Source organism: Pseudopipra pipra, chromosome 6 (assembly GCF_036250125.1).
Source record: "Pseudopipra pipra isolate bDixPip1 chromosome 6, bDixPip1.hap1, whole genome shotgun sequence".
In the NCBI taxonomy this organism is placed as follows: domain Eukaryota; kingdom Metazoa; phylum Chordata; class Aves; order Passeriformes; family Pipridae; genus Pseudopipra; species Pseudopipra pipra.
Window position 1 is genome coordinate 18019297 of NC_087554.1, and position 22005 is coordinate 18041301.

Here is a 22005-nt window from a genome sequence, read left to right on the forward strand (position 1 = left end):
AAATTTGTTCAGTAAATGCAGTTAAAAGTGTTTGAGCTCTTACAAATAGAAGCCATTAAAAAAACCTTGTAAGAATGATAATGAACTTCAGGAGTTTGTGTTTTCTTTTTTCTTCTTTTTCTAAGTGGCTTTTAGGTGTGTTGAACTTGATAAAAAGGAGATCCTGTTTGGCGGGTACTCTGCTGTTGCAATTTCTGAGAGCTATGGGAATGAGGGAGGGCATTGCAATTCTATATATAAAGCATCCAAGCTTGAAGAGGGCTGCCTAGAAAGTGGCAGCAGTGCCACTGTTTGGAACTGAGGGGAGCTCTGAAAGAACTTCTCCAGTCCTGCCATGCATCATGTTCCCAACAGTAGTACTGCTCATCTTCTGCAGTTTTCTGCAGTCTGCTGGTAAGTCCAAGATGCCTGCCTTCCTCTTGGTGTATGGTTTGAAGGAAAGTACACAGCTATTGAAGTGAAGGGGGTGACTCCACTGCAGTATTACAATACATGAGCTTCAGGTTTTGCTCTCCTTTCCCACAACCAGCTGAACTCAATTTACACCTTTTCTTCTCCTTCACTTCATCTTAAAACACAGCTGATTGTTTAATAGTTACATTACTGAAAGAGAACTATTTGCTCTTAACCTTTTTTTTTTTCAGAAGTGTGGTTACTGGTTTGTTGTATCTGTCCCTAAAAGTCATTCAGTAGATACAGGGAATATTTTTTTAATGGGCATTCACTGTGTTTCAAGTTGCCAAGTGTCCTCATCTTTGAGATGGTCTTGATACAAGGTCCTAGCAATGTCACTGTGGAAGCTGTATATCTTCTGTGTAGGGTGATGATCAAAACTATTTTCCTTTGTTATGCCAGCTCCAAAAATATTAAACATGAGCTATGTGATGGCATTACTTTTTTTTGATGAACAATGTGGCAGAAAGAGTCCTGTGCTGGAAAGCAGGCAAATGGTTCTAGTCTAAAAATTTTACGTGACTCTTAATGTATTCCTCCATATATTACTCAGTATAACTCCTTAGTCTTTTAAAGGACTCTGTCTTGCTTTTTTGATCCAACCCATCTGAATACCAGATGAATGTGTAATTTCTAAAAAAGACTTGACAAGTATGTTCATTGGCTCTGTAGCTACTCTGCTTCCTTACTCATTCTTCTTCCTGTGTTGGTTTGGTTTTTGTTGTTCTGGAGGTTTTTTAAATGGATTTTTTGAGAGCGAACCTTTTTTACTGTGGTTTGGCATCACTTAAGATGGTTTATTTTTTGTCTCTTCTGTATATTGCTTTTAATTATCAATTATTACAGTTACAATTTCAACAACAGGTTTCAGACTGCTAAAAGGCATACTTCATTTGCTTTAATTTGAACAAAGTTAAATTTATTTCTTCTGTATTGTGTTTACTACATTAAATGAACCATATAGTTCAAATTGCATGGGGACATTCATTAATCTTAAATCAGTGACTTAAAGTGTAACACTAAAATAATTAAAATATAAGCAACTCAACCCTATTGTAGACTCTCAGAGCCAATTTCTAACCTCAGCTGTATTGTTATAAATCAGGTGTAACTCCATTCACTGTATTAGCACCATTGTAACCAATATCAAGACAAGTACCTTAACATGGGTCCTAACCCCAAATGCAAGATCTTAATCTACATTACTTCCTATGTTAGATGAGTAGATGTATTAATATAAATACTAATATTTGCAATCAAATAGAAAATTACTGTAGACAAACAGCCACAAGATTTATGTATAAACTTGGCAATTATAAATAGGGCCTTATCTACAAAGGACTAAGTTGAATTTAAACATAAAACCCTAGAAGTAGGATCTAGAAAATTCTTACGGAGCAGTTTTCTCCTTTGGGATATATCAATATTTCAGGGCCTTGAGATGCCAAGCAAGGTTGGAGACTGTGAGAACAAATAGAGATCATTCTGTCAAGTAAGATTTTGAAATCAGACCATTTTTGGGTAGTGATCTATATGTTCTAAAACAGGGCAACATGCAGGATGCTCATTGTTTTGAACTCTCTTGTCTCCTTAGAATGAATCAAATCAAAGCCAGGACTTCAGTTCTTCTCCTCATAGGTCTGCATCCAAATTCTGTACCTTGAGTCTGTCTCTAGCTAAAAATGTAAATATTCATTGTAAGGACTTATATTTGATTATTTGATGTGAAGTCTGATGGAAACAGGAAGACCCACTTCCTCTTTTTCTTGATAACTCAAGAAAAATCAGTAAACGAACATTAGCCTGAGTAAAAATAAAACCTTCAGAAGCCTAAAACCCAATTAAAACTGTTAGTTCCAGCCTTCACTTTAATAAGAGATGCTGATTCATTGATTAATTGAGGATTCATACCTTTAGTTATTTCAGTAGACAAAACTGTGCACTGGTCCTTACGAGATGTTTATGTATAGTCATGATACTTTTTCTTACTAAGTATGCAGCTAGGAAGTTACCTTAATTTATGTTGTTCAGACATCTATGTTTGCAAGAGGAAAAGAGAGTTAATAATTTCATATAGAAGAGAAATCATCATGAACATGTGCAACTGATTACTGGTATTATAGCTCTGACTATAGCAGCACACTCACCGTTAAATTTAATTTTAGGCTTATATAATTTATTTTAAAGCTCTTGTCCTTTCCAGAACATCTGACATTTCAACATTTGTATTTGTCCCAAATTAGAAGATAAAGACTGAACCCTTTATAAAACAGAAATCCTAAATTATTTCTGTTTAAAAGTACAAAAAATATTTCATTTCAATGTTTTGTTTTCATTCATTTAGCTGATGTGAAATACTTTAATTGAAGTTATTACAACATAAAATTGTATTTTCACATAGAGATATCTAGTAGTAACTGTAGTATAGGAACAAAATTACTCATTTCTTCACAGTAAGTCATGTTCCCTGACTGGATTGTATTGCTGTCATGAGCTAGCCAGGCTGACAACACAGAAAATGCACTTCAAAAGATACAATTCTCAAGGAAATTGGCCAGCTGGATTAGAGTAGGAATTGAAAGTAAAACCTCCCTTTATCCAAGAAAAGTGAAACTGATTAAGTTCTATTGAGCTAATTCAAAATTAAGTATTTCATGCTAAAGCAAAGTCATCCCATTTCTCAAAGGAAAACAGAATATTGCAGTAATAGTAAAATATCAGTAAGTAAGATTTCAGTACTTTAGAAATCTCATTTAAGGCTAGGACAGCCTTTTAAGTGAAAAATTCTTAAATGATTGAGAGGTACAGCTTCTGCATGAGGCCATGGCCCTTGCTGCATCTGTACTGTCTGCTATTTTGTGTGCTTGTGAATGGCTAATAGTGTTGCCAGGAAGATTTTACTCATCTCTTTAGAGTTAAGTGTGAGAAAGGGAATGTAAATGCTGAGAGTAATTACTGTACTGTAATTAGTATAATAGTTTGATCTGACAGGATACAGACTGATTGGCAGATAGTCAGCAAATGGCTCTGTATTTGTTTTATTAGCTATTCTTTGAGAAAAACCTGAAAGTGGATTTCACATCCTTAGTTATTTTCCTTAGTTATTTTTGATACAACTCTTTCACACCTCCATGTAACCAAGGATGATTGTTATGTTCAAATTTAGTCTAAATACCAAACCTGAAGTATATCTTACATTTTGTTTGCCATGCTTAGGTGTTTGAACTTGAAAAGCTGGCAAATAAGCTTTGTAAACCAACCTGTCCTGATCTAAAATATTTGTCTATTAATTATCAGACCTTTTGCTTTACATCAAGCTCTCTAAGTAGATCTGACTTGAAGTAGTGTTTTAGGCATATATTCAATTTCTGCAAATCAAATATCCTTGCAAGGCAGCTGTTGCACTCTCTTAAATCCCATAAAGGTAGTATTTGAAGTTTAGGATTAAACTGTAGCTATTGGAGAATAGTTAAACCAACAATAATAGATTATTGAACAAATGGAGGTATCAAAAACCAGGGGTTCAGAAATAGCAGCAGCAACTCTAGGCATGGAGAGTGTTAACTTGATAGCTGCAAACTGACTCTGTTACCTTTTGTGGTGTCCATCCTGCGATGCATGGTTCACCAGGAACTTGGAAGAAACATGTTGTGTTCTGGAAATGCCTGATGAGTTGCAGGCCAACCATGGAGGCTGTACTAAAATGCTGGCAAAATTTCAAACAATTATTGACCAGTGCTGACCAATTCTAGAGGACAAGGCAGCATGAGTAGGATCTGCAATGGTTTTCTGATGAGTGGTGTCAGACAACTTTGGAAGTTAAAGTGCTGATCATGCAGTGAGTACAGCAGCTTGCAACTCAGCAGCTAATGAGATTGCTTTGTGCCCTTTCTTTCTTGTGGAAATGTTCTTGTTTATTTTATCAAGAAGTGATTATATTATCTTTTTTATTATTATTATAACTTCAACTTAGAAAAGTTATGTTGAGTTTTATTTTCATTTGTCCCATTCACTGTCCCATTGAAATTAACACAATATCTAGGAAGAAGGGTGGAGGGAATACAGAAGGGTAGAAGGAATACATCTCCCTAAACTGCTGCCTTGGCATTTGCACTGCAGATAGTCACCTGAAGTTTCTTTTACATCAATGGAGAGAAATAAAAGTTTTGTGTATAATTCATTTGTTCCGTGTTAGCCACATGTTTTGCGAGTCAAATTGTAGTCAGTAAATTTGCATTTACTTTTACAGCCTGTGAAAGAAGCCTAGACAACTGACTGAAATGAATGCCATTTAAAGCTGTTAGAACATTTAGGGTGGGAGCACTTCTGTCACTGAACTTACATTCTTGATTTATTTCCCCTCTGTCTGTTAATTGTATACAATTTCACCAGTGTTGTATTTTAGCTCTTATAAACTTAGATTAGTTTATCTAGATAGCATCTTTTTACAATAAGTATTGTTTCAGGCAAGAATTGAGGCATAGACTGATGGGGAAGTTGGAGATATCTGGATCTCAGATCCAAAGCAAAGGCATATGCTGAAACTCTTATTTCCTAAATTCCCTCTTGTGCCTTAATCTAGCCTCACATAAAAAACAGAACCTCACCTGTTTTCCTCCAGTCCTTGAGATACCACATAATAAATATTACCTCACATTCAGCAGCACAGCATGGAGTTGGCTAGAGAGGCTGTTACAGCTGGTGAGCTCCCTGGAGGCTTTCGAATCACTGCACTGTCTAAGGAAGCAACAGAACCCTGCAGAGCTGTAGTGTATATATAGATATGTATTGAGCCTTGTCCTGGTTTATGTGATTAAAGAAACCTTCTGCCACAATATTTTCTATGTTGCAAAAGATCCTAAACATATAATAGAGAATTATATGGTTTCTATGGGATATTTGCTCCTGCTGTCTAAGAAATACCAGACATTAGAAACTGTAAAAATGAGTGTCACATTTCAGAAGCACCCCAGGGCCTTATTCTTGCATCTTGCTTTGGTTGTTACCATCCAGCTGTGGACTCTATGAAAGCCCACTCCATGCCCAGGCAGTGCACAGGGCTCCCTGCTTGTAGATTGGCTGTGGTGGCCCTTTTCCATGTCTCATTCTGATCACACTTTGGCAGGAAGCAAGGCAGGAAGGTGAAAGAGCCTTCGGGTATGTGTGAAAACGTGGTGCAGTTGTGCACATGCCGGAGGTCTGGGTTTGAGATGGAAGAGGGACCGTGCTGTGCTCTGTGTTTGCTAAACATTCCTTGGCTTCTCCTAACCAAAACAGGTTTTGTGAGGAGGTGTACAGAAGAGAGCAGGTAACACCTTCATCATTCTGCCTTAGCATGAGTACCAAAACCAACAATTAAGGCCTGGGGATTTCCCGCTCTTCACCTCCACATCCCATAATTCTTGTGAAGAACACATGGGGCAATACTTTTCCCATGTTGTCCTAGTTTTGGCTATTCCCTCCACTGCTTCTACCCAGAGGGCGGAACAAGAATTCAGAAATATGAGCAAAGATTTATCCCTCTTTTTTTTTTTTTTTTTTTTAACAGGAACAGAGGATTTTAGTATGAAGTACAGGAAGTCTCATATTGCATAGGATTTCTGGCAGATTTTCCACTATAATTTCCATTCAGTTTTGTGTGGAAGCACACAGTTCATATATGCTGACCCTGCTTTGACTTGTAGCATGGTTAAAAATAAATAAATACACAAATATTTTTTTTTTTTTGCTCAGAGGATAACTTCATTGTGTTGCATTGTTCCTTTTGCAGCTTTTGAAGGAAATTATTGGCCCCACATTTTTCTCCAAAAACAGAAAGAATCTCTGCAAAGAAGTAAGTGCCTGACCTGGTATTTAGTGTTCACATTCAACTATGAGTGACAACTCTATTCAGCATCAATTCTGTATTGCAGAAGACACTGTACAAAACACATAATAAAAATCAGTCTTTGCCTCAAGGAGCATACGTTTTGAAGCATTAGTTTTAGAAATTCTGAATGAAAACTTTGCATATAAACAGATGATAAAATGTGTTGTCTCACTCGTAAGTTTTTAAGTAAATGGAAAGTGCTTTAGTGTGCCATGCTGAGGTTTTGATGCCTAAGGATAGAAACCGTGAGCAGTTTAGTAGCCTTCCACATTTAGAAATTTGCTATTGGGGTCATTTGTGTGATATGCTTGATTTTCATTCCTACATATTACTGCCTAATACTATCTAAAAATTTAGGATATGGATTCTTTTGATATTGCAAAATCCAGGAGGTTAAATAAAACTCATTCTCTGTATAGATTAGATCTATAAAAATAATTTTAAAGATTTCAGGTTAAAACAAATTTATATGCAAATGAAAAATCAGAGTATGGAATACTTCTTCCTCACCTTTATAGCCAGCAGCCAGTGGGGAGTGAGAGTATGGACAGATCTCTGCTTCAACATTGAGCTATGCCAGCTGTAGCTACTGCTGCCACAATTCTAGTAGCTTAACAGTGGTTTTCCCATAACTCCAAAGAATGGCTTGTGTGGATGCATCCAAATCTGTACACAGAATTAACTCCAGCCACCTACTTACTGTGAATTTGTGCTAGTCCTTCTGAATCTGAGAAATATAAACAGTAAGATACTAAGACCTTACCTGTGTAAAAATGTGTTCACTGCTAAAATAATTAGTATATTATAGCTTTAAAGTACTAAAAATGTTAGCTATCAGAAGTACCGTTAGAAAGACAGATATCATTAAAATGTTAACTCATAATTAAAATGATAAATTTTGACAGCAGTGATTGTGGCATTTTCTGCTAGAAAGAAATTTTGGTTCTGTTCAAGAGGAGGCTGGAACATGTACTTGGAAACCAGAGCTCAAGGGAGGGGAAAGCAGAAAAATCCCAATAGCCTCACAAAATTCTCTGAACTGGAAATAATTGGAGACTGAGAGAGTTATCTGTGGAGGTATATATGCTTGACTTGATGGTAGTCTTCCCTTGGGCAGTCTGTTAATGATCACTGCTGGAAATAAAACACAGAGCTACATCAGCCCTTGATCAGAACCAATACAACTTTTCACACGTCCTTTTCTGAAGAAATGTGAGACATTAACTTCTAAATTTAAACTTCATTCAACAAACATTTAGTTTTCCATGTTCATGATCAGAATGAATAAATGTCATCATGCTGTCATGGGATACTATATTTTGCATGATATGTTCGTCTGTTAAGCCAGGATATGGAAAGCTATAACCCTTCTAAAACCACACATTTTCACAAGATGCTTTTTAAAAAAGTATGGATATCAGTCCTAGTATTCTGAACATTTTTTTCTATCATATTCTATTTACAAAAAAATCTTCCTAGTAATCTATAATGTTTTGCATTAAAATACTGTGCTTTACTTCTACATTCCATTAAAAAGCAATTCTTGTGTACTCCAAAACTTTTTGCATATCAGTGGTTGGCAATGAAATTCTTTTATCTAGTTTGGGGAAAATGCAGAGGTGTAGAACAAAACCAATTATATAGAATGCAAATTAATTATAATGAGAAGCATTTCTTTAGGCAGAATAAACTGAGAGTGGCTTGCATTAGCTGAATTCTCAATCAGCATAACCATGGAAATCTACATGAAATTCATCCTAAAAGTAAAAATAGTTGAAGACTTGTGATCAGACACAAAAATCCCAAATATTCAGGAACTCATCTCTGCATGCTGTCTGTTCTTACAGCAAGAGGAACAGCAGAGCATGGATATGACAAATTAAAAGAAAATCCCATTATATTAATTAATAAAAGAACTGAACACAAAAGACAAACATATAATCTAGTTTTAAACTTCCTTGAGTTATTGACACTCCCATTTGTTATTTTTCTTTGATAAGACTTAAATAAAAACCAATACACTGAACACGCTCCTGTATTTATAGAAAGGGGCCCCTATTGCACTCTGACCATTGTGCAACCCCAGCTAATCTTTCCGTGGCACACTCTGGGATTTGGTGGGCAGTGTCACTTAAACACAATATGTTAAACTAGCTGGACTTGGGCATGAAGGACCAATGATAACAATTAGATGATTCCTATTTTCCAGTCAGACCTTCAGGACAGAACAGAAGTATGGAAGAGGAATACTTTTTACCAACAGGTAACAGCTCTCTGGGAAACAGTATTTTCTACATGACCTGGATAAAACCAGTGACATTCTGTAATAATTTGATCACTCCTTAGGAGTTAAAAAAAAAATCTTTTGGCTTTAAAACAATGAATATAAATTGCAGGTAGACTTTGCTAAATTTAGCTAAGTGGCTTTGACATATATTCTAAGATACCTGACACCATAAGAAAAATATGACATATAACACTATAAGCAAAAATAATTAAAAAATGAAAATTAACAATCTGAGCCTGGAAATATGAAACCGAGGACATGATTTTAGTTACTTCAGTAGAACTATCAGCTTCAAAGGGACTGTTCAAATGCTGTAAGTAGGTACAGAACTTTTTACAACAAGCGCTGGAGTTGTATCTCTTTTTTTTAGGATTCATTTTCACCACCAAAAATCTGTCTATTCTGATGAAAAGTTCAGATTACTTCTTAAAAATGAAAACTGATTAAAACATTCCATGTATTTATAAGGCTGGTTGAAAGTTTGTCACACAAATACAGAGCCAAAAAAAGTGGGGACTGACAAGTTGAGCTTTGAAGACTGTCTTTGGATATCTAATGATTGACTGTGCAATTATTTATGATACAGTAATGCCGTAGATAGCTTGGTAAATGCTGTGTCTGAGATGTTAAAGGTCTCTCCAGTAGCAAGCTGTCGCCCTTGCAAACAGATCAAACAGACTGAAATAAGAAGGTAAACCTTTATATTACTCATGAAGGAGTTGGAATGGTTTTTCCCAAGCTAGGAAGCTGGGGAACTCTTCTCTATTTACAGTAAGTAATAATATTGCTCTCCCTCTGCATATTGTTTGACTTCCTGGCTTGAGATAAAATTCTGAGCTTACAAAAGAAAAAACAAAAATAGAGGACTAGGATGTTGTTTACAGAATTAATCTGAGTAGAAACTGAATAGCTTCTCCTACTATCTATTTGAAATGCTAGTCAGAATGAGCAAATATGCTTTTAGGAGGCCTAAATGTGTTTTTCTTTCTCTTTTGTAGTTTTGAGCAAGGATTCCTGTTCTACATGGGGTGGAGGCCATTTTTCAACCTTTGATAAATACCAGTATGACTTCACTGGGACTTGCAACTATATCTTTGCAACTGTATGTGATGAAACCAGCCCAGACTTCAACATTCAGTTCCGCCGTGGGATGGACAAAAAAATTGCAAGGATCATTATTGAGCTTGGACCTTCTGTTGTCATTGTTGAGAAAGGCAGCATTTCTGTCAGGAGTGTTGGGTAAGATTCTGGGATGAATAAGAAAAAAGTGTTTAGAGAAGGCAAGGACTTATATAGCAGTTACAGTAAAGATGACTATTTTGTTTTAAAAATTAATTAACAAATCACTGAAGTTAACACACCTAACTGGACTCTGTTCCCATTGCTTCCCATCAAGCATTACACTCTCTAGATAAGTATTGCATTTGCACTTATTTGAACCAAGCTTAGAGTACATTTTTGTAGGCAAAGGGATAAACTAATCTCCTCAGACCAAAACAGTTCTCAGACTGTAACTACAGTTTCCTAGATACTACCAGTCTGCTTATACTTATCTCTACTACAAGCACAGATGAAACAGCTTATACCCTTTAGTAGATACTAGTTGAAATTCCTGTGTTTTGTTTAGAGTTCATTTACCTTGATAAAGGTAACACATACATAGGGCATAAGAGAAACTTTGAACTCTGCAACCAACAGAGAAATACTGGATAGGTTCATTCCTCTAAACAAATTGCTCCCATACCAGGAAATTTCTCCAGGGAAGTTTTCAGTATTCTTATCAGATAGGCAGCCTGGTGCTGAATTTTTATCTCTGAGTACATGTGGATACAGGAAATAATTGACTGTGGATTGTGTGTATCTTATTATACTTACCTGGGCACAGTAACTATTACAACAAAAATACAATTTGCACTATACCTTAATTTAGCAAACTGTATTTAGAAAGACTTCCTTTTTTAATTTTTTTTCCAGAAAAGCTATATCTGTGGGCCCATTCCAGTGACCTACAGTCACAAGAACCAAATGCCATGAGCTGGTCTAGTGTTGCACATAGCCATGCTTCAAGTGGAAGGCTGGTTTGGTCTTTCAGCCCCTTCTCATAATTGTACCACTGAACACTTAGCAAAATGTATTTCTTTTGTAATGTTGTTAGTTTGTAGCATTAAAATTAATCTGCAAGGATGAAAACCTAATTCTGCTACAACATTCATATTATGGGTTTCTTTAATCTTGTCAGTTTTCAGTCATAGCAATAATTCCTATATTAATGGGCTGTAGTACATAGAGTCTCTTCAGGATAATCAAGAATAGTTGTACCACAGAAACTATTGTTAGAAGTTCTTGAAACATGCAACTATACCCTGATAAAAACAAACCAAGTGAAGAAGCCAAGTCCTGTGCAAACATTTTCACTAGTATAATCACTGTGCATCTATCTTTGGTGATTCTTCTATGAAAGTGCTGGCACTGATTTTCAATCAACAGACATTTTAATGTATCTTAAAATGTCACAGCTACGAAGGAAAAAAATTCTATTTCATATTGCTGCAAGTACTCAGACTGTATGTGTATCATATAAAACTCCCCCCACAAACTAGTTCCTGCATATTATTGGAATGAGAAGGTCAGTTTCTCTTCTTCCTTTATTACAGAATTATTAAGTTGCCTTATACTAGCAATGGAATTCAAATAGCGCCTTATGGACACAACATCCGCCTGGTCGCCAAGCTGATGGAGATGGAACTAGTTGTCATGTGGAACAATGATGACTATCTCATGGTTAGTAAAATGTTCTCATAAAGCAGAAAAGAAAATTCTCATTTTATTTACTGGAGTGACAAGAACTCTTTAGACTTACTGGGTGCTTTTGTGTGTATTTACTATTTGGGTAATTATTCTTTTCCTGTTTCATCCATTCCTCTTGCAAAAAACAACTGTTCATTTTACACCTGTGTGTTCCTTTCACTTGCAGCATTGGTAGCTGACTAAAGCCACCAATGCTGAGATTTATGGACACTTTCACACATTTTAATCTTTCCTCAGGGTATTCCAGCAGCTGCAATGTTTTACTATTGTTTAAAGTTGTGTAGAATTTAACAGTGTATGCCATAGTTTAGTCTTTTCTATTGTGCTTCCACAGAACATCTTTTGGTTTCAAACATACAGTGCTTCTACCAGTTTCTTTGTTTCTTTCCTTTTTTTGAATATTTTCAGGTTTTCCCTCCAAAATCCCCAGTACATTTTCTCAGTGTTACCTGTGATATTATTGCCATAAAAGACACTGAAATCTAAATTGATGTTTGCTAAAACAGGGAGAACGACATGTAATAAATTTTCTGGGAGATTTATCAGCATTACTATAACACATATAAGAGGAAAGGCTACTGTGATGGGTACAAATTATATTTTTTCTGTAGTCAGGTTACTTCTGACCTAAGATTTTCACAATAATTAATTGATCGTAGCCAGTAGTAATACTACCACTTTAGTCTCCAGAGCAATGGATAATTGAATAATCTTTCTGAAAACAGTTTTTCTTCCTGTAGCCTTCAATTTCTTAAGAGAAGAAACCTGAAATTTATGTTCTGTCAACAAAGATGTGAGCCAGGATACAGCATCATTTCACTTTTTTGTTTTCTTTTCTGATTCCTTAAAATATTATACCCCCCTCCTTAATTCTCTGGAAGTGTCTTCAAATCCTATTCTTTTATTAAATAGATAAATAAATAAATCACTATTTGCGTATTGGGAAAAGACATTACTATTTACAAAACTTTTCCTGCAAACAAGTAATTGAAATTAATTAGAAGGATCACCTTAAGTTGTGTCCTTGAACTGAATTTGTTTGAGTAAGTTAATGCTGTATAGATAATTTCACTCAGGGTGATCCTTTTAAATGTTTCATTCCATTTTATTTTAGGTTTTGGCTGAAAAAAAATACATGGGGAAAGTCTGTGGAATGTGTGGAAATTATGATGGTTATGAATGGAATGAATTTGTGCGTGAAGGTAAGATACAAGGACGTTTCACATGGAAGGAAAACTAGTTAAAGTGAGTCAAGGTGAAAGCTTAATACTGTAAAAGCACTGCTCTGGCTGCTCACTGAGTTTCAGAAGTGAGTAAAGCGGTTCCATGGGTCACCAACATACCTATTGTAGATTACGGTACACACTGTTATCTGCTGTGAGCATGATATTGTGGGTTCCTCAGACAAGTGATAAGAACTCTCTTATATTTTAGAAACGGGTGGTAAGGGTCACACTCTTCCAAATTTCACACAGTCTAAGCTCACAGCAAGGCCCAGTGAAGGAAATAATTACTATAGGCAGAGGCAAGGATGAGGCAATAATAAGAAGAACATAGTTGACAAGCATATTAACAGTGTGTCTCAATAATTGTAGATCTTTATATCAAAATGGTGCTGAGGAATTGAGGGGGTTCACTTCTGAGTCACTCTAATTGATTTATTGCCCATTAGTAGTTGGAGCTTGTTACTCAAGCTCTTGGAATTTATCTTTCAGCTTGGTTTAATCTTAAAGGTGCTCCATATGACAAGACCACTCCACAACAGAAAAAACCAAAAGGGGATGTTTGGAATATTTGCTTTAAAAGCACACTGCTAATCTGAATTGTAGTGCTAGTGTGGAGACATTAAATTACACAGTAAACTAATCTTAGATCAACACAGACAGATGCAGTTTTCTATACACGTCACAGAAATGAGTTCTAAAAATTATATAATAATCTTTGGGTTGTGATGAGTTTAACCCTATATATAGGGGAAGATATAAGAATGGGGGATAAGGAGAAGAGGTATGAATTAACAACTGGCAAAAGATAACACAGCTGGCAGAAAACCAATAGCAGCATATAAGGCAGTAGATGTGATAGACTGGGAAATAACTTGAAGAAATGATCACGGTAATAAAAGTACGCTCTGTTTAATAGACTCCAGGTAAAGGGCAAAAGAGGCAGTTGTTGTCATTGGGAAAATTCATTTGTAGAACATTTCACAGTCAAAGAGTAGAATTTGAGTTTTGCTACATCACAGCAACAAGTAAACAAACCAACCTGGGCTGTTTCCTGACAAATTATAACCCTTCAATTTACAGGTAAATTGCTGGATACGTACAAATTTGCTGCATTACAAAAAATGGATGATCCATCAGAGATCTGCCTGTCTGAGGAGATACCAATTTCCACTGTTCCTCACAAAAAATATGTAAGGAAGATCTTCTTGGCTTCTCTGTAGTGTGATTCTTAACAGAGGGGGAAAGATAGATAGAAATCAACAACAGAGAGGCAATAAATATAAAACTGACTTCCATGAAAAAACATAAAGTCAACATTTGTATAGCCTGATATGATAAAGAAAATTAGTTCTTTGCATTGAAATACATTTTAATAAAAGCCCATGGGCATTTCTGAGGCTGGGTTTATATCACTCATAAAAACCAACCAGTGTTTAGCTCACGGCTTGCTGGAGTTTCATCCAGGTCATCCCAGGAAATTCAGAGAAACCAGTAAAGCTTTAATAACTTTTTAGAGACCTGACATTATAAGATGTACAGACTTGAAGACATTCCCAATGCCTAAAACATGTCAGATAACAGCACAAGAGGGACAACCTCTATTAACTGCTATCACTTACAGTTCTAGATGAAAAGAAAGTCAGTGTGCCTGAGAGTCTCTGAGACCCTATACTGCAGTAGCCAATGTGACAGGGAACAATTTTCTTTCTCCTTTCATTTAGGCCATGATCTGCTCTCAGCTACTTAATTTGGTGTCACCAACCTGCAGTGTGCCAAAGGACGGGTTTGTCATTCGTTGCCAGCTTGATATGCAGGACTGCAGTGAGCCAGGACAAAACAACTGTGCTTGCTCTACACTGTCAGAATATTCAAGGCAATGTGCTATGTCCCACCAGATGGTGTTCAACTGGAGAACTGAAAATTTCTGTTGTAAGTTCAAATGGTTTATTCGTGCGAGGCTGTGCTTAACTTTTCTGTGTCTTAAATACAGGGATACTGATAAATAACTGGAGTGTAAAACAACTGATAAAAGAAGTCTTTACTGTCTTGAATCAAACTTATTTTCTTAAGAGAACAACAGTGGTCTTTGATAAAATAAGGAGTGCAAGGAAACCTTAAAGGAGAAGAGGGAAGCTTGAAACATAGCTCTTATGTCCAGATCAGTGATAATAAAACAGAGGAACATCACCAAGTGAAAACTGTTTAATTTCTCAAACTTGCAACAGGAGACTGTTCTCTTTTAAAATTTTAACACTTCTGCTGTTTGTTGCAGCTGTGGGAAAATGTTCTGCAAACCAAATCTATGAGGAATGTGGTTCTCCATGTATTAAAACCTGTTCCAACCCAGAGTACAGCTGTTCCAGTCACTGTACCTACGGTTGCTTTTGTCCAGAAGGTATCATTTCATCATATTCTAAATGAATGACACAAATATTTTTTTTTGCATATATCCACTCAAGTGGAATAGGCTGCTTAATAATGAACTAGCCGTGCATTTCGGGGCATTGTGCTGCTAGAACTGCTACTTCTTGTGTAATGTAACTGGAGTCTTGATTAATTATGATCCTTAAAGATGATTGGTCACTATTTGCAAGAACAGAGCTATGAAATCATTTTCTTCACAAAACCATGATTTGTTATGGGATAATGATGTGTTGCCTGCTCAAAGTTCTGTACTATAATTTACATTGAGTTAAGCTTAATTAATTTCCTATCCCAAACAGGTATCTAGCCCTTAAGGGCATCTGAAAGAGGTAGCATACCTCAGATGACTTCTGCAATATCATGGGCATTTTGTAAATTCCCTTTAAAATAGTTCAAGATGAACTTCCTTCAAAAATTGTAATTATTACTATCATATGCCTTGTTTCTGAGAAAATTTCAGAACTGATATATCCTCCAATGTGGGCATTTGCATCAATATCATCACCAATTTATGGCAGTCAAAACTAATGTGTTGTGAGTTACATATTTAAAACTAGACTTAGTACTCTAGGAAATATAATGTGTTTATTCTTCAAAATTCCCGAGTCAATTTAGAGTGTCATAGGGAAAAAAAAAAAAAAAAGGAAAAATAAAAATAACATTCTACCTTACTGCTATTTCAAATTAAGTTCAAATTTCAAAATAAGACATGTGCCTGCACTTTCATATTAGAAAGCAGCCAAACACTGTGAAGAGTCAGTTTTATTTTAATTAAGAGAAATTTTCCTGTATACTCTATATCAAAGTATGGACACTGACTGTGGAAGAATAGCATACTCAAGATAATTTCAGAAAGCACTGAAGCTTTAGTGCTAAGCAAGGATGTGGAAAAGTATTTTGTTTATCTTTGGCAGGAACTGTTCTTGATGATATCTCCAAGAATCGAACGTGTGTTCACATTAGCCAGTGTCCATGTACACTGAATGGGAAACCATACGCTCCTGGTGAGACAATGGAAGCAACATGTAGGACCTGGTGAGTAGCAACAGGTACTTTTATGAGAGATCACCAGGTTATTGGAAAATTTAACCTAACTTTTCAGAGGGGAGCTGCAAATGTGTCAGACCATCTCTGAGGCCACCTTCTTTCAGTGCCACATATCATACATTTGCAATTAAAGAGGTACATGTCTCATTTCATGATTAGTCTGTACAAATAAAAATACCCTTTCAGACCGTATGAAACAGTAGTATTTATATCTCCTCTTTGAAAGTGCAGGTAAAATTAGTACAAAGCAAATATCCAGTATTTACAATTTCTTTTTGGCAGTCTCAGTCTTTCTGATCACCAGATCAGTGCTGAAAACTAAATTTCTGTTTTGCAACAGAAAATAATAACTTAACAGAGTATTTTTTTAAAAGTGGAATAATTTTTTTGGTGTCACGTGTCTTGCTATCATAATTCTAACAGAGAATGTAAAGGAAAAGTGATGGAATTTGATCCTCAGAAATGCAGGGATGAACACACTTTTCATGATTCAGGAACATTAACTGACAATCCATACGAAAGTTCAACAACTTTGAATTAAGATGACCATCTTCAAATGTAAGTGTGAGGGGAAAAGTGGTACAAATGACATATTCCATTACTAGGAAGTAGCTGAGTTTTTAGAGTCTGAAGAAAATTCCAAAGTACTGAAAATGAAAGTTTAGAATGTATGTGTATGTTACTCTGTGTTCACTAACCAATTTTGCATGTTGATCAGCTGCAGAGAAACCTCCAGACAGGAGGATATCAAATCCTCAGCTGGTAAACAGGGCCTTAGTACGAGAATAACCTTACACAGAATTTCTTGTTTTCCGCAGCAAATGTATGATGGGTCAGTGGGACTGCAAAGATTTGCCCTGTCCTGGAAGGTGTTCACTGGAAGGAGGCTCCTTTGTTACCACGTTTGATTCTAGGTCGTACAGATTCCATGGGGTTTGCACTTACGTTCTCATGAAGGTAATTTCCTGCAGTTAAGAAACACAAAATATCAAATGGATGTATTTTAGTCTGTCTTTGTTTTTCTATTGAAACACAGACTGAGGTCTTCCTAAGGTATACATTGATTCTACAAATCAGCATTATTCTGACGTAGACTTCTCTTTTCACTGTTCCCCCCAGAGTGCCAGCCTGCCACACAATGGAACCCTAATGGCAGTATACGAAAAGACTGGTTATTCTCATTCCGAAACGTCACTTAGTGCTATAATTTACCTATCCACAAAGGTAGGTATTCCCTCCACAGGTTCCATCCACCATATCAGTAACCAGATAAGCAAAATAGGTACTTAAAGTCATTGCTAGTAGCCTGAACTGGAAAATTATGGGGAATAGATACTAAAGATATGTTCCTGTTCATGCACACACGGTAAAGATCTCAGTTAGTACATCAACTCAGGAAGTTAGAGTATTTTCAAAGTGAAAGCTAAAAGCAGTACATAATAATATGTGACAAAATGCTTGAATCAGTCTTTTCCTAGTAAGTGACAATATAGTTGTTTATGTTAAAGAACATATAAATACCACCAGTACAGATAATTACTTCTGATTCCATGTCCTCTTCTTACAGGACAAAATTGTGATTTCTCAGAATGATCTCCTCACAGATGATGATGAACTTAAGCGGCTGCCTTACAGATCAGGTAAAAAAAGGGGAATGTAAGTTATTCCCAAATTGCATTAAATGTCTGTTTTATACAACCCAGCATCCTTTGCAATTTCCAGTTGCTAATACCAGAGGTTTTAGAAGAGGGTTAAATTCTTTCCTGTTGCATCTGTTCCCCTGTGGAGAGTTGTGTGTGGGAGAAGAGTTGTAGACAGAATGCTAGAACACTTATATATGCATTAAAATCATTACCTTGCAATATCACCAAAATATCTATTTCTAAATGTCCTTGTTCTTTTAGGAGACATTACTGTTTTCAGACAGTCCTCAATGTACGTTCAAATGCATACAACCTTCGGGCTGGAACTTGTAGTTCAAACATCACCTGTGTTCCAAGCCCATGTGAAAGCTGGATCACAATTCAAAGGCAGAACACTAGGTAAGTAATCTAGTCATTGTGTGAAGGAGAAACGTAGGGAGTATAATTTTGAAAACTTAGTACTCATCCTTTAAGAAATAAGTTTTCTTCTCTGGATTCAAAGAAAAAAAAATAAATCTGCATTGGAAACCCAATGTGCCAAGAATTTTTTTTTTTTTTTGCTAATAACTTTAAAACAAATTAAAGAAATTAAATGGGTCACATTTTTCATGTGTAATGTAATACTGTTCTTTACATGTTTTATGTGTGCCTTTTTCAATATGTGTTTTGCTACACAGTGAAGGAGCAACAAGTAAGTCTGTGTGGTCTCTACATCTTGGAGCACATGGTTCTTTGAATGTAATGCACGATCACTGTAAACACAATGAGCCTAAGAATCTAAAAGCTTCTCAGCAGATAAGCACCAGATGGAGAAGTTTATGTTTATTGCACAGTGACATTAGCCACACAGGCGTATTTTGCATTCTGATCATGGGGAATTACAGAGAGGCTTTATCTTTTACAAATTCAAAATGCATATTTTTTTGTCATTACGGATTTTACATGCATAAGAAAACATGCAATTGCTTAAGTGTTTCATGGCCTTTCTCTTTTATATCACTTAAAACCACTTGTTTCTATAAACAAGACAAAAACTTCTTTATGAATTTGTCATTAAATAGAAGTCAACACTCTTCACTTGAGGAGGCAGAGGATCAGTAACTGAATGTGTACATAATCAAGATTCTCTGGGTACATGATCTATAGTATTCACTGACACTCTACACAGAGCTTTTGAATCAATTTTCTCACTATTATAAAATGAAACATAGGCCACTGTGTACACATTCTTTAATTGTCATCCATCCTTTGCATATCTGATGTTATTAGGTTTGTGTGGCAATTACAATGGAGACACTACAGATGACTTCATGACTAGCATGGATATCACTGAAGGGACAGCCTCCTTGTTTGTAGATTCCTGGAGGGCAGGAAATTGCCATCCTGCTTTAGAGAGAGAGACTGACCCTTGTGCTTTGAGTCAACTAAACAGTAAGTAGATGATCCTGTTGTAACTGATCTCTCCAGCTAGCTTTGTCTGACACTTCCATAAGCTCATACCAGGGAAATGAGAGTTTAGTAGAAGCAGAAACTGAGACATCACAAATTCTGTCACAATAAGACATTTCTGATTTCTAAAATTCATATCTAGTGAAAACTTATCAGATTCCATTCCAGAGATCTGGGATTGAGATGATGAATGAGAATGAGAGGGTTTTGGTGATCTATCCAGTGAAATTGCAATGTCTATGGATGTCTTAGGGTTGCTCTAAAGTACTGTGACTGAAATCCAGACTTTGCCTTCCCAAGTTTCTATTGCTATTGGTCATTAAAAAAAAAAAAAAAACCAAAAAAAAGAAAAACAAAAAACCCTACTGAGCTGTTTGTACAAAAACAGAGTATGGAAGCTAACAAGTTAAGAAGTTGTGCTATTGTTCAATCTGTCATTGCCAAAAGTTCACCTTCAGTAACATATCAGTTTTTTTAAAGTTTTTTTTCTTTTTTTCCCCTAACTTTCTATTTTTAATGTTTATGATTTACTTTCATTAGAAATATCTGCTGAGACTCATTGCTCCGTTCTTACCAAGAAGGGTACAGTGTTCGAGAAATGCCATGCTGTGGTCAACCCTATTCCTTTCTACAAGGTAGGAAATTATGATAGATGCTGTACAGAGGGAGTCCAAATATAAACCAGATTGTGCTCATAGACAGTATCCCACACATGGAATCAGCAATGCATAGAAGCAAAGGAACAGGTGTGGTTTTGAAAATTATGTCTCCTCCACACTGAAAGTCTGTCTGTTCATAGGCACCAGTCCCATTCCTATGAATCAGAAGGTATTTTTGCTCATCCGGCGGTTGTCCATGACAACTGTAACTATTCAAAGTATTGATTTTACCATGGGCATAATTGAGCTCGTTGTATTTGCCAATCTACACAAAACATTTCGAGAATTCAAAATGAGAAGCAGCGAATAAACAGGCATTTTTTAGGTATTAAGTATATTTTATTTACATCAGCAAAGCAATTACTCAGATATTTTCCCTCAGTTTTAGTTATGCAATACTGTGTATTTTGTCTGACTTAGCTCTGCCATTCAGCATAGAATCACAGAGTTTGGAAAAGATCTTTGAGATAATTGAGTCCCACCATAAATATAACACTAGCAAATCCACCACTAAACCATGTTCCTAAGTACCACATCCACACATCTTTTAAACACCTCAAGGGTTTAGCACTTCCAGATGTCTGCACCCCAGTAACAAAGTATTCTCCGTGTATTGGGTTTCAGAGATGTGTCTACCAGGCCTGTAACTATGAAGAGACCTTTCCATACATTTGTTCTGCTCTGGGATCATATGCACGAGCATGCAGTTCAATGGGTTTAATCCTTGAGAACTGGAGAGGCAGTATGGACAATTGTAGTAAGTAACTGAAGCAGCTCTTAATGGTCTTCCATCAGATGAATGCATGCATGCAGGTCTGCCTATTTCCATTTAGAATATTCCTGTGTTTGATTCACCTGTGACAAAACTGAGTAAGAACAAGAACTTATTTTAAAACAACTTGTCAGTGCTTACAGAAATAACTACATATTGCTCAAGTAGGCCAACCAGCAGGTATAAAAACTGTTTTCCCAGGAGCTGCTGGCATTGCAGATGTGTCAAAACAACAAAAAAAACCCAAACCAAAATGGTAATGCAATATTTGAAACGGTGTCCAAATCATCTTAAGAGTAATGAGAAAAGTAGTGAACGGAAAGAAGAAAAAAGCAGAAATGGGATAACAGATACCCAACTTTTGAATATCCTTCTAGTCTCTTTCAGATAAAGATTGTGATTTTAGTCTATATGAAGAAGATTATTAATATGCTTTAAGGTGAGCATGTGGATGCTTCCAGGACTTGATAATTAAGTGATGGAATAGACAGATAAATAGGGTTATACTGTACTGTAAAATGAGAATGAACTAGGAAAAACTCTGGGTGCAGATTTGATTTTGTTTTTATGCAGTTTAGGTACAGGTTTCACAGTTACTCGAATATACATTGATATTTCTGCAAAGCTTCTCTTTGCATTATTTATTCCAAGATACACAAAGAAGCAGTTACATATTTAACCTTCATGAAACTTCAAACAACTAAACCTTCATGAAACTTCCAAACAGCTACATAGTTGCTGTTAAGCCCTGGTCTGCAATATGTTTTGTTAGAGTTCCATATCCATAGGAAGAGAAGCTACTGGAAGCATTAAGCATTGAAGCTGTTGACACAAAATAAGCAGCACATGATGAGCACAGTTACCTTTCACAAGGAAGAGGATCAGTAAATGAAGTTTAACATACACTCTTCTTTTACAGCCATTACTTGCACTGGCAATCAAACATTCAGCTACAACGCTCAGGCATGTGACAGGACATGCTTGTCACTCTCCAACCGAGCCCTGGAATGTCATCCAACTGATATTCCTGTTGAAGGCTGCCAGTGCCCTGAAGGACTGTACTTAAACCACAAGAATGAGTGTGTTCGTAAATCTCATTGTCCCTGCTATTTGGAAGATAGAAAATACATCCTGCCTGACCAGTCAACAATAACTGGTGGGATCACCTGGTAAGTGTGTCAAGTTTAAAGCTTAACAAACTGAAAATGGAGGTGAGGGGTCTTCATGTGTCTCTGCTGACGGTTAAGGTCAGTAAGCAGCTAAGCATCACACAGCTGCTCACTCCACTGCAGCCAGATATGGAAAAGAATCAGAAAGAAAAAATCAAGAAAGTTTTATGAGTTGAGATATAGACAGTTTAATAAATTT

General features: G+C 36.2%; 1 protein-coding gene across 1 annotated transcript in view; it reads left to right on the forward strand.

Moving 5' to 3' along the window:
* MUC6 (mucin 6, oligomeric mucus/gel-forming) overlaps positions 1–22005 on the forward strand; it is a 79022-nt gene that overhangs the window by 40354 nt on the left and 16663 nt on the right. Inside the window, exons 2-16 of the mRNA XM_064659779.1 lie at positions 9608–9848; positions 11264–11390; positions 12532–12619; positions 13724–13833; positions 14365–14572; positions 14916–15038; positions 15982–16102; positions 16933–17071; positions 17234–17338; positions 17682–17754; positions 18019–18156; positions 19027–19188; positions 19747–19841; positions 20490–20622; positions 21557–21806. Coding sequence (XP_064515849.1) covers positions 9608–9848; positions 11264–11390; positions 12532–12619; positions 13724–13833; positions 14365–14572; positions 14916–15038; positions 15982–16102; positions 16933–17071; positions 17234–17338; positions 17682–17754; positions 18019–18156; positions 19027–19188; positions 19747–19841; positions 20490–20622; positions 21557–21806 — 2113 coding nt within the window. The remainder of the gene's footprint in view (positions 1–9607; positions 9849–11263; positions 11391–12531; positions 12620–13723; positions 13834–14364; positions 14573–14915; positions 15039–15981; positions 16103–16932; positions 17072–17233; positions 17339–17681; positions 17755–18018; positions 18157–19026; positions 19189–19746; positions 19842–20489; positions 20623–21556; positions 21807–22005) is intronic.